Source organism: Salvelinus sp. IW2-2015, linkage group LG26 (assembly GCF_002910315.2).
Source record: "Salvelinus sp. IW2-2015 linkage group LG26, ASM291031v2, whole genome shotgun sequence".
In the NCBI taxonomy this organism is placed as follows: domain Eukaryota; kingdom Metazoa; phylum Chordata; class Actinopteri; order Salmoniformes; family Salmonidae; genus Salvelinus; species Salvelinus sp. IW2-2015.
Window position 1 is genome coordinate 3573673 of NC_036866.1, and position 15304 is coordinate 3588976.

Below are 15304 nucleotides of genomic sequence, written 5' to 3' on the forward strand. Positions count from 1 at the left end.
TTGACAAGATACTCCAATCCCCTTTGTGTAGCTTTGCAGCTCCTTCAGGGTTATCTTTGGTCTCTTTGTTGCCTCTCTGGTTAATGCCCTCCTTGCCTGGTCCATGAGTTTTGGTGGGCGGCACTCTCTTGGCAGGTTTTTTGGTACCATATTCTTTCCATTTTTTAATAATGAATTTAGTGGTGCTCTGTGGGATGTTCAAAGTTTCTGATATTTTTTATAACCCAACCCTGATCTGTAGTTCTCCACAACTTTGTCCCTGACCTGTTTGGAGAGCTCCTTGGTCTTCATGGTGCCGCTTGCTTGGTGGTGCCCCTTGCCTAGTGGTGTTGCAGACAGGTGGACTTTATTTAACTAATAATGTGACTTCTGAAGGTAATTGGTTGCACCAGATCATATTTAGGGGCTTCATAGCAAAGAGGGTGAATACAGATGCACGCACCACTTTTACATTTTACATTTTTTTAAACTATTTTTAAACAAATTATTTTTTTCATTTCACTTTACCAATTCGGACTATTTTGTGTATGTCCATTACATGAAATCCAAATAAAAATCTATTTAAATTACAGGTTGTAATGCCAAAAATAGGAAAAACGCCAAGGGGGATGAATACTTTTGCAAGGACTGTATCTTAATGGATCCAATCAATATTCTTAGTTTTCTGGAGATTTCATGTTTGACCAATATGCATGCAGCCCACCTTTTCACAAACGATAAACATGTTATGTTTTTTTTTAAATATTAGAACCAGTGCTTGACTTAGGTAGGAACTCACTGCTGCTGAATACGCCACCTCAAATGTTCCTCCAATAGTATAAGTTCAAAAGAATTGTGGAGCTCCTGCACCTAAAATATTATTATAATATTCATTGTAAAGCACTTTTCATTAACATACAAGAATAATCTCAAAGTGCATAAAATAAAAAGATAAAATAGAGAAATAGTTACAAAAAAATATATATAAAATATAAACAGTACCGGCACCTATTTCATTCCAGGTCAAGCACTGATTAGAACATTTGGAATATGAGAATGTTAGAACACCATGACATCATCAGACACATAATATAGAGACCATCTATAGACACAGACTGTACCTTGTAATATAGAGACCATCTATAGACTCAGACTGTACCTTGTAATATAGAGACCATCTATAGACACAGTCTGTACCTTGTAATATAGAGACCATCTATACACAGACTGTACCTTGTAATATAGAGACCATCTATAGACTCAGACTGTACCTTGTAATATAGAGACCATCTATAGACACAGACTGTACCTTGTAATATAGAGACATCTATAGACATACCTTGTATATAGAGACCATCTATAGACACGACTGTACCTTGTAATATAGAGACCATCTATAGACACAGACGTACCTTGTAATATAGGACCATCTATAGACCAAATACCTTGTAATATAGAGACCATCTATAGACACAGACTGTACCTTGTAATATAGAGACCATCTATAGACACAGACTGTACCTTGTAATATAGAGACCATCTATAGACACAGACTGTACCTTGTAATATAGAGACCATCTATAGACACAGACTGTACCTTGTAATTAGAGACCATCTATAGACACATAACTGTACCTTGTAATATAAGAGACCATCTATAGACACAGACTGTACCTTGTAATATAGAGACCACTATAGCCATACCCTTGTAATATAGACACCATCTATAGACACATACTGTACTCTTGTAATTATAGAGAACCATCTATAGACCAGACTGTACCTTGTAATATAGAGACCATCTATAGACAAGACTTTGTAATATAGAGACCATTATAGACTCAGACTGTACCTTGTAATATAGAGACCATCTATAGACACAGACTGTACTTGTAATATAGACACCATCTATAGACACATACTGTAACTTGTAATATAGAGACCATCTATAGACACAGACTGTACCTTGTAATATAGGACCATCTATAGACATACCTTGTAATATAGAGACCATCTATAGACTCAGACTGTACCTTGTAATATAGAGACCATCTATAGACACAGATGTACCTTGTAATATAGACACCATCTATAGACACCATACTGTACCTTGTAATATAGAGACCATCTTATAGACACAGACTGTACCTTGTAATATAGAGACCATCTATAGACATACCTTGTAATATAGAGACCATCTATAGACTCAGACTGTACCTTGTAATATAGAGACCATCTATAGACACAGACTGTACCTTGTAATATAGAGACCATCTATAGACACATACTGTACCTTTAATATAGACCATCTATAGACACAGACTGTACCTTGTAATATAGACACCATCTATAGACACAGATTGTACCTTTTAATAGAGACCATCTATAGACATACCTTGTAATATAGACACCATCTATAGACACAGACTGTACCTTTTAATATAGAGACCATCTATAGACTACCTTGTAATATAGACACCATCTATAGACACAGACTGTACTTGTATATAGAGACATCTATAGACATATTGTAATATAGAGACCATCTATAGACACAGACTGTACCATTGTAATATAGAAACCATTTGCAATCTCTGCATTCACCAGGAGATCTAACATTTTTGCCCCAAATATACCAGTCTAGAACCCAGAGATTTCTGCACGCCTACTGTGGTACATGGAGTCCTTATTGTTTTACCCGGTAGGATGGTCTGGCCAGGTTCAAGATCTATTTACCCCAGTAGGATGGCTGGCCAGGTTCAAGATCTATTTACCAGTAGGATGGCTGGCCAGTTCAAGATCTATTTACCCCGTAGGATGCTGGCCAGGTTCAAGATCTATTTACCCTAGGGTGGCTGGCCAGTTCAGAATCTATTTACCCCGGTAGATGGCTGGCCAGGTTCAAGATCTATTTACCCAGTAGGATGGCTGGCCAGGTTCAAGATCTATTTACCCCAGTGGGATGGCTGGCCAGGTTCAAGATCTATTTACCCAGTGGGATGGCTGGCCAGGTTCAGATCTATTTACCCGGTAGGATGGCTGGCCAGGTTCAAGATCTATTTACCAGCAGTAGGATGGCTGGCCAGGTTCAAGATCTATTTACCCTAGTGGGACGGCTGGCCAGTTCAGAATCTATTTACCCCGGTAGGATGGCTGGCCAGGTTCAAGATCTATTTACCCCAGTGGGATGGCTGGCCAGGTTCAGAATATTTTTACCCCGGAAGGATGGCTGGCCAGGTTCCAGATCTATTTACCCGAGCAGTAGGTTTGATTTGATTTGATCTCAGTGCAAGAGGCGTCCCTACAGTCCCTGGTTCGAACCCAGGCTTTATCACACCGGCCGTGATTGGGAGGCGCACAATTGGCCCAGCGTCGTCCGGGGTAGGCTGTCATAGTAAATAACAATTTGTTCTTAACTTACTTGCCTGGTTAAATAAAAAAAGACCAAAATATGGATTTATATATTCTCAAATTAAAGCTGACAGTCCGCACTACCCTCATAGTCATTGTATCATTTCAAATCCAAGGTGCTGGGGTACAGAACCAAAACAACTAAAAATGGGTCACTGTCCCAATACTGTTGGACTCACTGTACTGTATTTGTTCATGAGAATCCAGGGTTCCCCAAATACTCTGAAGCAGTCTGTAAGGTACATTGCATTCAAAAAGTATTCAGACCCCTTGAGTTTTTCAACATTTTGTTGCCTTACAGCCTTATACTAAAATGTATACATTTTTTCCCACTTATCAACCTACATACAATACCCCATAAAAACAGATTTTTTTTTTTGTTGCAAATTTATTTAAAAAACAAATAAAACGGAAATAGCACATTTACATAAGTATTCAGACCCATTACTCAGTTCTTTGTTGAAGCACCTTTGGCAGCAATTGCAGCCTCGAGTCTTCTTGGGTATGAYGTTACAWGCTTGGCACATCTGTATTTGGGGAGTTTCTCCCATTCTTCTCTGCAGATCCTCTCAAGCTCTGTCAGGTTGGATGGGGAACGCCGCTGGACAGCTATTTTCAGGTCTCTMCAGAGATGTTCGATCGGGTTCAGCTCTGGGCTCTGGCTGGGCCACTCAAAGACATTCAGAGACTTGTCCCGAAGCCACTCCTGCATTGTATTGGCTGTGTGCTAAGGGTCATTGTCCTGTTAGAAGGTGAACTTTCACCCCAGTGTGTGGTTCTGAGCACTCTGGAGCCAGTTTTCAACAAGGATCTCTCTGTACTTTGCTCCGTTCATCTWTCCCTAKATYCTGACWAGTCTCCCAGTCCCTGCTGCTGAAAAACATCCCCACAGCATGATGCTGCCACCACCATGCTTCACCGTAGGGATGGTGCCAGGTTTCCTCTAGACGTGATGCTTGGCATTCAGGCCAAAGAGTTCAATTTTGGTTTCATCAGACCAGAGAATCTYGTTTCTCATRWCWGAGTCCTTTAGGTGCCTTTTACTGAGCAGTGGCTTCYGTCTGGCCACTCTACCATAAGGGTCTGATTGGTGGAGTGCTACAGAGATGGTTGTCCTTCTGGAAGGTTCWMCCATYTCCACAGAGGAACTCTGKAGCTYTGTCAGAGTGACTATCATGTTCTTGGTCACCTCCCTGACCAAGGCCCTTCTCCCCTGAATGCTCAGTTTGGCCGGGCGGCCAGCTGTAGGAAAAGTCTTGGTGGTTACAAACTTCTTCCATTTAAGAATGATGGMGGCCACTGYGTTCTTGGGGACCTTCAATGCTGCAGGCAGTTTTTGGTACCCTTRCCCAGATCTGTGCCTCGACACAATCCTGTCTCGGAGCTCTACGGACATTTCCTTCGACCTCGTGGCTTGGTCTTTGCCCTGACATGCACTGTCAACTGGGACCTTAGGTGTGTGCCTTTCCAAATCATATCCAATCAATTGAATTTACCACATGTGGACTCCAATCATGTAGAAACATCTCAAGGATGATCAATGGAAACAGGATGCACCTGAGCTCAATTTCGAGTCTCATAGCAAAGGGTTTGAATACTTATTTACATAAGGTATTTCTGTTTTTTTCCGTTTTAAATTGCAGAAATGTCTAAAAACCTGTTTTTGCTTTGTCATTATGGGATATTGTGTGTAGATTGATGAGGAAATGTTGTATGTAATCCATTTTAGAGTAAGACTGTAATGTAAAAAAATGAAATGTGTAAAAAGTCAAGGGGTCTGAATACTTTCCAAATGCACTGAAGCAGTCTATAAGGTACATCTTATTACAGTWTAGGCCTACCTTGTTATTTTCTTCCATCTGGCAATATCATTTCAATGGATTAAATSTATTTAGTTTGTTTTGTTGCTTGTATTTGTATTAATTGTTTGWAAGTACAAGTATTATCTACTTTCTGAAGGACAGCCAAGCTGATAGGCAACATAGAACCTACAGACAATTATGACATCATTGGAACACATGYACGTGTCACAAACACCTTTAGCCCAAAGAAAGCAGTGTAGCAMTGCTGCCCAAGCTGRGGTCCATACACTTTTATTAGGCTTTTATTCAGATTCACAAACAATGCTCTACTTGAAGTCAATGAGTAAACATGTAGCAACATGGCTGAGCTTTAACGTGTTTGTAGTAGTTGACACTAACCATATGTATAATCCTAAAATGCTTGCCCCAAATACCAGTCTAGAACCCAGGTACGTCTCCTGCTATCTATAGTATCTTTAAGGTACATTTTATAACAGTTTAGGCCTACCTTATTATTTTCTTCCATCTAGCAATATCATTTTATTAAGGACAAATACACACACATGTGTTGTAGGCCAATGAAATCCATAGTTTTAATCACCGTTTATAGTAAGGAAGGGGAATTCTGTAACACTTAATGACATTACAAAGGTATGACAGCTATGGAGAATAATTTTCAAAACAATGTCCAAAACTCCAAAACAGGAAATCATTGGATGTGATTCATTCGATTCTATGCAATTTCATCTCTGAGGACTGACATGGAAGCAACCATTACATAACCCTGAACTCAATATCCCCACCCCAGTTTCAGAAGAGATATCAAACCATATCTTTTCATTCTGTATTACATACACCCAGGCTGTGCCTGGACAGTGATGGATGGYTATATGGAGCATCCTTGTCCATCATGTTCAGTGTGTTTAGKACTCTCACCACAGCGAGGAAGCAGAGTACCAGTTGTGGTAGGTGCAGGCAGAGCATAGTAGTTAAAGGCAGTGTCCAATGTATAAGAGGTAGCCTATCCATCCCCATATCAACACCTGCAGCATCTCATGACACRCTCTCACACTCCCCCATTTACCACAACTTCCAAACTAACTGGAMCTAAAACAATGTGTAACTTCGTGGCCATTCCAAGTCAGGATCACACCTAATACCAAATAGCKAAAGAGGATAAACCACAAATAAATTAATGTTTTGTAGGGRGGATTAATGAGTCGACGATTATGTGGTGGTTGTTYCACTGTCGATGATGAAATTGAATTAAATCAAAACAGTCAGACCCAWTGATTTACTGTTCGTAAGGACAGAGTGCCACTAGTAATATTGAACATTAAGTCAAAATGTAGCTAGGGGAGTTCAAGATCCAAGATCACATTTTCTTTCTATGGATTAGCCCTTCTGTCAAGTGTCGGTTGTCCAGTAAAAAACTCAAATTTATATTAAGATTATCAGTCAGATTCTGTGATCAATGTGAATCTGTGAACAGTCTTGTGAATTTCTACTAGAATCCCCATTAGCTAACGCTATTACGTTAGCTAATCTTCCTGTGGTCCAACACCAATTGATAAGACATTACAAACAATTACAAATTAAGACTTTACAAACATGTAACAAGTAGACAATACAGACAATTAAAATACCTGACAGGAAACACATGTAACATTCAGTTTATGCTTTGTAGGTGATGCAATAGCTGTAAGCTATAGAGCTCATGGCCAAGGTGAGTTAAGCAGCTAGAGTGGTTTCCTATATGCCCATGCTGCACATAGCCTAACCCAATGCACTACTTAGCCTAGTAAACAAGCCTAAACACCTGCGGTAAGTTGCCACTATTCACCGTTACAGGGGTCAGAGATCACAGCCAGAAGCCTACCACTACCAACGGGCTACAGCTGTTCAGTATTGTTGTCTAATTTATGGACATCGTCTATGTGACATTTTTTTTTTAATCAAGTAGGCCCAACACAGCTTCAGAAGATGTAGGTAGGCCTATGGCTACTACATTTGACCAATATGCATGTACCCATTTTTCAGTTAGCATGGTCATGTTTTCTTTCACGTGAGAAATATTAACCAAAGCATCATTTTCCCTTGCTTATCTCCTTCAAAATACTACAAGCTGCAGAGCTATATAAATAATGACTGTATTGGYAAGATTCCATACCTTATTATTGACTTCAATTGGAGGTGCAATTCACTCCTTTTGACCAGTAGGTGTGGTCCTCATTTCCAGATCAAATGTGCAACAGTTCTACACACACATATTTAACTGTCAGTTTTCATTACATCGTCAACTAACTTTGTTACATCACAAAGCCAGCTGGCTAGATCTGGCACATTTACAGAAATACAGTGTATTGTCCCTGTTAAATACATTTGATAAAAAAATAAATGTCCAAAACAAACAGTGGTGGAAAAAGTAYTCAATTAGTCAGTTGCCAACAGTATGACTCAAGTAAATGTGAAAGTTGCCCAGTAAAATACTACTTGAGATGTCTGAGAATATTTGGTTTGAAATATACTTAAGTATCAAAAGTTAAAATAATAAAAAATTAAGCAAAGCAAACACACTTGTATTGTTTTTTTTTTAAATGTAAGAATAGCCAGGGGCACACTCCAACACTTAGACATMATTTATAAACTAGGCATTTGTGTTTATTGAGTCTGCCAGATCAGAGGCAGGGGATGGCCAGGGATGTTCTCTTGATAAATGTGTGAATTGGACCATTTTCCTGTCATACAAAGCATTCAAAATGTACTTTTGGGTGTCAGGGAAAGTGGATGGAGTCAAAAGTACATTTTTGTCCTTTATGAATGTACTGAAATTGTCAAAATACAGATACCCCAAAAACGATTAAAATAATTTTTACTTAAGGTTTGTTTTCAGTGGTGCCAAGTAGTTTTCTAATGTCTCTATATCACTGGCTTGTAGGGTTTTCACAATTGACCCTTCATGTAATGGTATCAAAGTTCAAGATCCATCTTATTGAAGGTGTATAACTTAAACTTTTGTTAGACAACGTTCACATTCGTAATTATAGTTTATTACATTTGTCTGAGCGGTCAAACGGGTATGAAAAATATCCCATTCATAATAGAAAAGACAATGTTCAGAATACCTGCAGTGACAATTGCTGGAAAGGGCTTGCAGCATTACAAAAGTTTGATTAAAAACAGAATATTTATTCACCCACATTTTATTCTTGGCGCAATCTTTCAACTTAAATTAAGTTATGTTCAAGGATATTTAGATTTCTGTGGCTTAAAAAATAGAGTACAAACTCAGTCTGTACATCACTTTAATATTAATAACCATATAACCAATGTCAAGGCATCATGATACAGAGGAAGACATACAAATGCTAGTCTACCAACATCAAATAAATGCTGATGACAGACATATTTATGCAAAAAACAGGGGGTAAATTAATTTAGATAGTCACAAGCTCCAATCTGAATGGCAGGAGGGAGAATGATGTTTCTTGGTCATTAACAGTCTCATGATGACTGGGCCTTCATTTGAGGAAACTTCTCCTGGAGCCTGGCTTGCATTTGTCTCTCTCCGTTCTGCTTTCTGGTCTTAGCACGGAGGTGTTTCTCTAGACGAAGCCTGGACAAAATAAAGAAGACTAATTGTGACAACAGACGAGTGCTTTTGCCCTTGTGAAGTTGAAGCTGACCCAGGACAAAAATTATGCAAGAGGTGACATGGTTACGTGCTCTGCTTGGAGGTTCTCATATTATACACTGTTCTAAATGAATGCATGAACAATATTTCTTACCTCATGTGGGGGGTGACAAATAGGGGTGTGTAGAAACGTTTGCGTTTGTATCGCTTGTTCATGTACCAAGGAAGGGCATGCTCTCTAAACCGGTACCTAGAAAAAAAATACAATGATCGCAGAGTGTACAATAACATTCAAACTTGCCATTTGACACCTATGAATTAACTTTGAATATTTTTCAGGAGAACTGCCTTTGTTTGCTTCGAGTACTTAATTCCTCAACCCCGATAGTTTTCCAAAGACGGTTCACTTCACTCAATGTCGGAGCACTGACCTCCAGAATGCTAACATGCTACATTTTGTACAGCATGTTAGAAAATTGAATGGGAAACGAGGACAGTAAGGTGAAAGCAACACTTAGTTGTGGAAGGAGATATTGTATGAAGGTGGTGTGTTGTGTATGGAAGCTCCGTACCAGTAGACCTGTCCAAAGACGTCCTTTCTCCAGGCCCCAGGCCTCGCTCTCTCCTGGCCTGTCTGGAGCAGGCGGAGAGCGTCTTCTCTCTCCTTCACCACTGTGTCTAGTCTCTTCATAGACCTTTCAATCTGAGGAGATAAGGGTTGTCTCAATTTCTGTGGACTGGAGTATCTGCATTCATATTTAAAGGTACTAGTTGGACCAATAACACTTCTACAAAAGAGACCCATTGATAGCTGTCATTGACATTAATCCTTCCCCTTTGACATTCTTGTATTATTACCTATGCCCTAACAGAAATATTTCCAGATGTTTAATAATGGTGAACCTGGTCAGAAGTGCTGTGTCATCTACCTTCTTTAGTCGCTCTGGACTTGGCATCTGAATCCTTTGCCTTTTGGACTCCTGCTCAGTGGTGAGCAGCATGTTCTTCTCTTTCAGGAGCACATACCTGTGAGAACAGTTTAGTTCATGGATATTCATTCTGGAGTTCAGTGCTCTTCATTCAATGAGCACGGTTACATGCACACAATAATGCGATTGTGATAGGTTAATATAATAGTTATTTAATGTTTACATGCTTTGCAAGAAGAACGATTTCCTTAATAATCCTGTTTACATGGACACATCTGAAATGAGGCTACCTGATGGAACTTTGATAAATGCAGAAAATCACCAATCACAAACGTTCTACCATGATATTTTTGTGAAGACTATTTGATTCGGAGTTCGGACATAAAGTTTGTATGTGAAAAATCTAAGATACATACTTTCAGTTTTTCCGAACTCACTTCACTCGCGCATACCTGGTGCTGACACATACAGATCATATACACCGCCGGAAAGCCGAATAAGCTGTTTACATGTCCTAATAATTTGAAAGATGAATCAGAAAACCAGGTGTTTTAATCAACTTATGCTTACTTCGATTATGACCTTACGCAGATTAAGATAAGCAGAGTAAGTTGTTTACATGACTAATGCCATACTCTGCCTACTGCCATAATCTGTTTAATATCGAATTATTAGTGTGCATGTAAACGTACTTAGTGTCAACATTCACCACCTACCAGAGCTTGTGTAAGTCCTCATTACTTTTTGTCCTTAGTTGCTTGGCCATCCATGGTGCTCCTACAATTAATCAGGAAAATAATCAATGTCATACTCAGATACTTACCAGTTCTTTAGTCGGAGGAAATTTATTTATTTTTCAAAAAAAAAAAAAAAAAACTTTGCTTTGGTGATCAGATATACTGTCAAAAGGCTAACCTGACTTCACGGTTACCTCCCCCCAGTTTTCAGGTATGTCGAAAAACTCCTCAAGTCCTCTCCTGCTGATGGTTGTGTGCAGAGGCCGACACTGACGGACAAGGCCCACATGACAGTGCGAACTTGAGCTCAAAAGAGGAGATGTTAGCCTAACAGAGGGGACCACAGCAGATTTAGGTACATGGTAAAATACATTCATCAGCATCCTCACCATTACATTACAGACAGTGCCATCGTGGTGTTAGCCCATGGTAATGACACACAGTTCCATTACATTACACATAAGAATCATTGAACGAAGGCATCTTCTGTACCTGGGAGTTTAAGAACTGCTAACTCAATCTAAACATTAATATGCAGCTCTTGCGGGTACGGTTTTGGAAGTATATTGAACTATATCTTTCAAATCAACGATAAATGATTTTCATAAAACAAAGACAACATTGATACACACCTTTTATAGGGTTAGGGTTCCCACACGGTCATATGTTACGTCATGTGTTTACAGACAGAAAACAGAGGGACCACCTGTGCTAATTATCTATCTAACAGGCGCTGAACACCTGAGGACGGCTCATAATAAAGACTGGAATGGCGTGAATGGAATCAAACACATGGAAACCATGTGTGAGTTCGAKACCATTCCATTCCAGGCATTACTATGATCCCGTCCTCCTCAATTAAGGTGCCACCAACCTCCTGTGGTGTACAGTAAGTGTATATTTTGCATTTGTGAAATTATTTGGATGTGATATGAACGTTAAGGGCTTTATGTTTTAGAACAATATCGCAATTGAGAATCAAATCACGTTTAGATCGAGTATTTGGCTGTTAGAAACGGTAGGCTTTAGATTCTTACCTGTGAGTATAAGACTGAGATTTGGTCAAAGTGACAGCAGACTGTTGAGCTGATATGGGTGTAGATATCCTAAAAGCGTTTTGAAACTGTCTGCAAAGTGTCAAAACACGTCCTGTTGAGGTCGCCGCCATGTTTGCCCTAATACTCTACCCAGGATGCATCATCAAAATAAATAAACACACGTAAATAATTTTAGCAATTTGAATCGTGAACAAAAGCTAATAAAAAGCAACATATTGGAAATTAAATATTTATATGAATTCTTCATGTTGTTATTCTTATTCGCATATGTTTTCCCTTAGTAAATATGGCTGCTTCGACTTTACATGGTCGAGCCAATCACAGAAGCGTCTACCAATCTGCTTGCCCTCAGTAGCGATGGTGGGCATGAGTGTTCTTCGGTCTGCCGCTGTTTTTGCAGCCAGGCTAAATCCTCTAAAATCGGGGAATTCTGCGGTGAATTTGCTCAGCAGAACTGCACAACGCACAGATAAAGGTATATGGTATTCCACGTTTCCAACATCAACAATTCCTTCCTTCGTGGTGGGCATATCTTATTGTGACCTTGTAGTTAGTCCTGTGTGACTGGCTAACGTTAGCTTCATGCTAACGTATTCTTATCGTTGCTAGTTGTCTAGCTAGCCATGGCATGACCTAGTTAGCCATCTTTCTCTCAAGTGTCTCCTCTTGCCAGCACTACAAACGACAACATACAAATCTCATTTTACTGATTGATTTTCATCGTTTTCAAACGACTTGTGATGCTCATGAACTTGACGTGTTGTTGACCTGCTTAGTGGACAAACGACAGCTGCTAAGCTAGCTAGCAGCCAAGCTAAATACACACAGCCTTGCTAGCACAACACACACCGAAACAACTGAATTTTCTTTCACCCGAGTGTCACAGTGATGACAGAATTTCATTTTTAACACAACACTGAACAATAGTTAGCTAGTTGAATGGTAACTAACTAGCAACCTTTCCAACCTTTTCCTCTCTAGGTGCAGCAATATAGTAATGCAATGCTTTATATGCACACATAAATAATGTGTGGCCGTGTTTAACATCCCTGAAAACGTTGCTTTGTAGTGGCAGTCCGCTGGGGAAGCCATGGGAAGCAGATGTTTGTCATCAAGCCCACTGGCTTCTATGACCGGAGGTTTCTGCAGTTATTGGTAAGTTTCTAGTTATTCAGACTAGAACTAGTTCTCAAACTCTAGGAGCTATTCTCAATCAAATTGTATTTGTCACATGTGCAGAATACAACAGGTGTCGACCTTACAGTGAAATGCTTACTTACAAGCCCTTAAACAACAATACAGTTTTAAGAAAAATTCTGCCTTCTCTCTGCGGTTTTCAGCGGTTAGCTTCAGCCAAGACCGGCTCATGTGAATTGCAATCCCGACATTGTGTTATAATGTTTAGAAAAGTCAATCATCGCTTGCGATACGGCTTTAGAAACAAATGGTCCTCAACTTTCATCAGCGAGAAAGAACCTTTCAAATAAGAAACATTAGTAGTTGTTCACAAATCCATACAGCTATGTGCCTCCATCTGACAAAAATACACTTAGAGTTACGCTTACATACAGGTGTTCGGAGCATGTTAGATAGCTAATTAGCATAGGTGGTCGCCTCTGTTGTCCGTAAACAAGCGCTGTAACATGGAGATATGGCTGTGTGGGAACACTAACTATATATAGTTGTGTATCAATTTGAACCTTTTTTGTTTTTCCTTATGCTCCCAAAACCGTACCGCAACCAGTGCGTGTTAATGTTCAGACCAAGCATCAGGGCTCTTAATAAAACTCCCCCATACAGAAGATGCCTTCGTCCAATGACTCTTATGTGTAATGTAATGGAACTGTGAGTMATGATCAAGGACTAGAACTATCCTATTTACATCACTGTCCACAGCACTGAACCACTTTATTCACTAACTTATTCACCCCCCACTTTTCTTCCTAGAAATTCTATATCCTGCTTACTGGAATCCCAGTTGCGGTCTTTGTGACATCCGTGAATGTGTTTGTCGGTAAGTGTGTGTAGATATTTCCATTGTACAGAAATGTTCCATTTTTATATGGGACAGTGGTGATGATGAAGACACTGGCACTTTCAGTTCATGTTTATGGAGAAATATGGTAAAATATAAATTAACCTAAATATTTTATTGTTTTTTTTTAAGGTGAGGCTGAGCTGGCTGGAATTCCTGAAGATTATGAGCCTGAGCATTGGGAGTACTACAAGGTACTACGATCCCGCCGTTGTATTCACTCATCACAATCCATGCCTTATTAGCAAATATCAGAAGTGACTAGTCATTCTATCACAAAATGAAATGGCATCATCTAGCCTATAAATCTGAACAAAACATTCACATTGGAGATACATACCACTGAAGATTGCTTACAATCAGACTTGGGTAAAGTTGATTGTGAGTCCTATTGTTGTGCCTGTATTTGCAGCATCCTATCACCAGGTGGATCTCACGGACCTTCTATGACTCCCCAGTGAAAGACTATGAGAAAATGATGGCTCTGATCCAGATTGAGTCTGAGAAGGGTGAGATGAGGTGAGTGTCACACAGTGATGATGAGCTGCCACTGACTGCATAGCCTGTATCTAATTGGTTTGCTGCCCTAACATTTAGGTCCTCTTGCAACTTAGTGCTTGCATTCCTTATGTTTTGAATTAACAAAATGGAATGTAAAATATTAAAGAAAACACTGTTGACAGTACACATCTGCAATCTGTACAAAGGATTTGTTGGCAAATGTAATGTTTTTGTATCTGCAGACTGAAACAGCTAGAGGTGCGTAAGCAGATGAGAACGAAGGGAGATGGACCCTGGTTCCACATTGAGACACTGGACAAGAATCTGGTCGACAACAGCATCAAATCAACGCCTGACAATTAAACCAACCGGTCCAACCATCCAGTCTAAACTGTCAGTGCCACGTGTTGATGGCTCACTGTTTGTATATTATTTCCTTCATGACTAAAATAAAGTAAATGTCAATACTTTGAAAGGCTGTTTTTCATCTTTAGACAGATATTTTCTCTTAATGGGCTTCACAATTACAATTTTGTTTAACCGGGGTGCGTTCATTTGGCTAAATGTTTTGCAACAGTACGTACTGAACGGCCCATTCTCTCGCAGTGGTGCACAACTGTCCTTCAACTTTCTTTTTAGTTTATTGCTCCCATTTGTTGTGATGAAATTACAATGTTCACCGACAGGTCGTTTATGCTTCCTCATACCTAAGAAAGGTGACTTTGTCATAACCAATGAATGTCCACTGGATGGCAGTGCTGTGAGGAATGTTTCTCCCTCATTCTGCATTGATATAAAAACAGTGAAAGATATGAAACGAAGTGAACGTGCGATCATGTAATGATCGATACTCTCGGGACATTTKCTTTCACAACAATGCAGATAAGAGAAGCCTTTTGAGCTGCATCCTTGGACTGATTACAGGAGTTGGGGTAAATTTAAATGACAGGAAACAGACTATGGTAAATTTTGCAAGCCAGAATGACTTTTCTGTAACGTGAGGCAGATTGATGTACAAGTACACCCCACTGGACAGGGCGCTAGTCTATCGCGGGGCCTTACCCCCAGTCTAACGCAACCCATTCACATCCTCTAAACGTAGTACAATATAAAAATGTGCCACAACAAATTATGTGTGGTGTAAATGCATGTAATTTGGTGTTAGCATAGTATAAGTGTCTAGACAGGCTACATGGACATTTTAGCAAGGTCATTATA

At 39.6% G+C, this 15304-nt stretch overlaps 2 protein-coding genes across 2 annotated transcripts; one reads left to right on the forward strand and one right to left on the reverse strand.

Moving 5' to 3' along the window:
• Positions 1-8480: 8480 nt before the first annotated feature.
• LOC111952835 (large ribosomal subunit protein uL29m) lies at positions 8481-11683 on the reverse strand. Its single transcript, XM_023971769.2, has 7 exons — positions 11530-11683; positions 10671-10819; positions 10472-10532; positions 9756-9852; positions 9399-9529; positions 8981-9076; positions 8481-8808 (listed from the first exon to the last, which is right to left on the reverse strand). The coding sequence occupies exons 1-7, from the start codon at positions 11658-11660 to the stop codon at positions 8697-8699; spliced, it is 777 nt and encodes a 258-aa protein (XP_023827537.1). The 5' UTR covers positions 11661-11683; the 3' UTR covers positions 8481-8696.
• Positions 11684-11885: 202 nt separating this feature from the next.
• On the forward strand, positions 11886-14561 carry ndufb5 (NADH:ubiquinone oxidoreductase subunit B5). The gene is made up of 6 exons (XM_023971770.1): positions 11886-12025; positions 12620-12705; positions 13498-13564; positions 13718-13779; positions 13998-14104; positions 14329-14561. The coding sequence occupies exons 1-6, from the start codon at positions 11908-11910 to the stop codon at positions 14447-14449; spliced, it is 561 nt and encodes a 186-aa protein (XP_023827538.1). The 5' UTR covers positions 11886-11907; the 3' UTR covers positions 14450-14561.
• Positions 14562-15304: the final 743 nt, after the last annotated feature.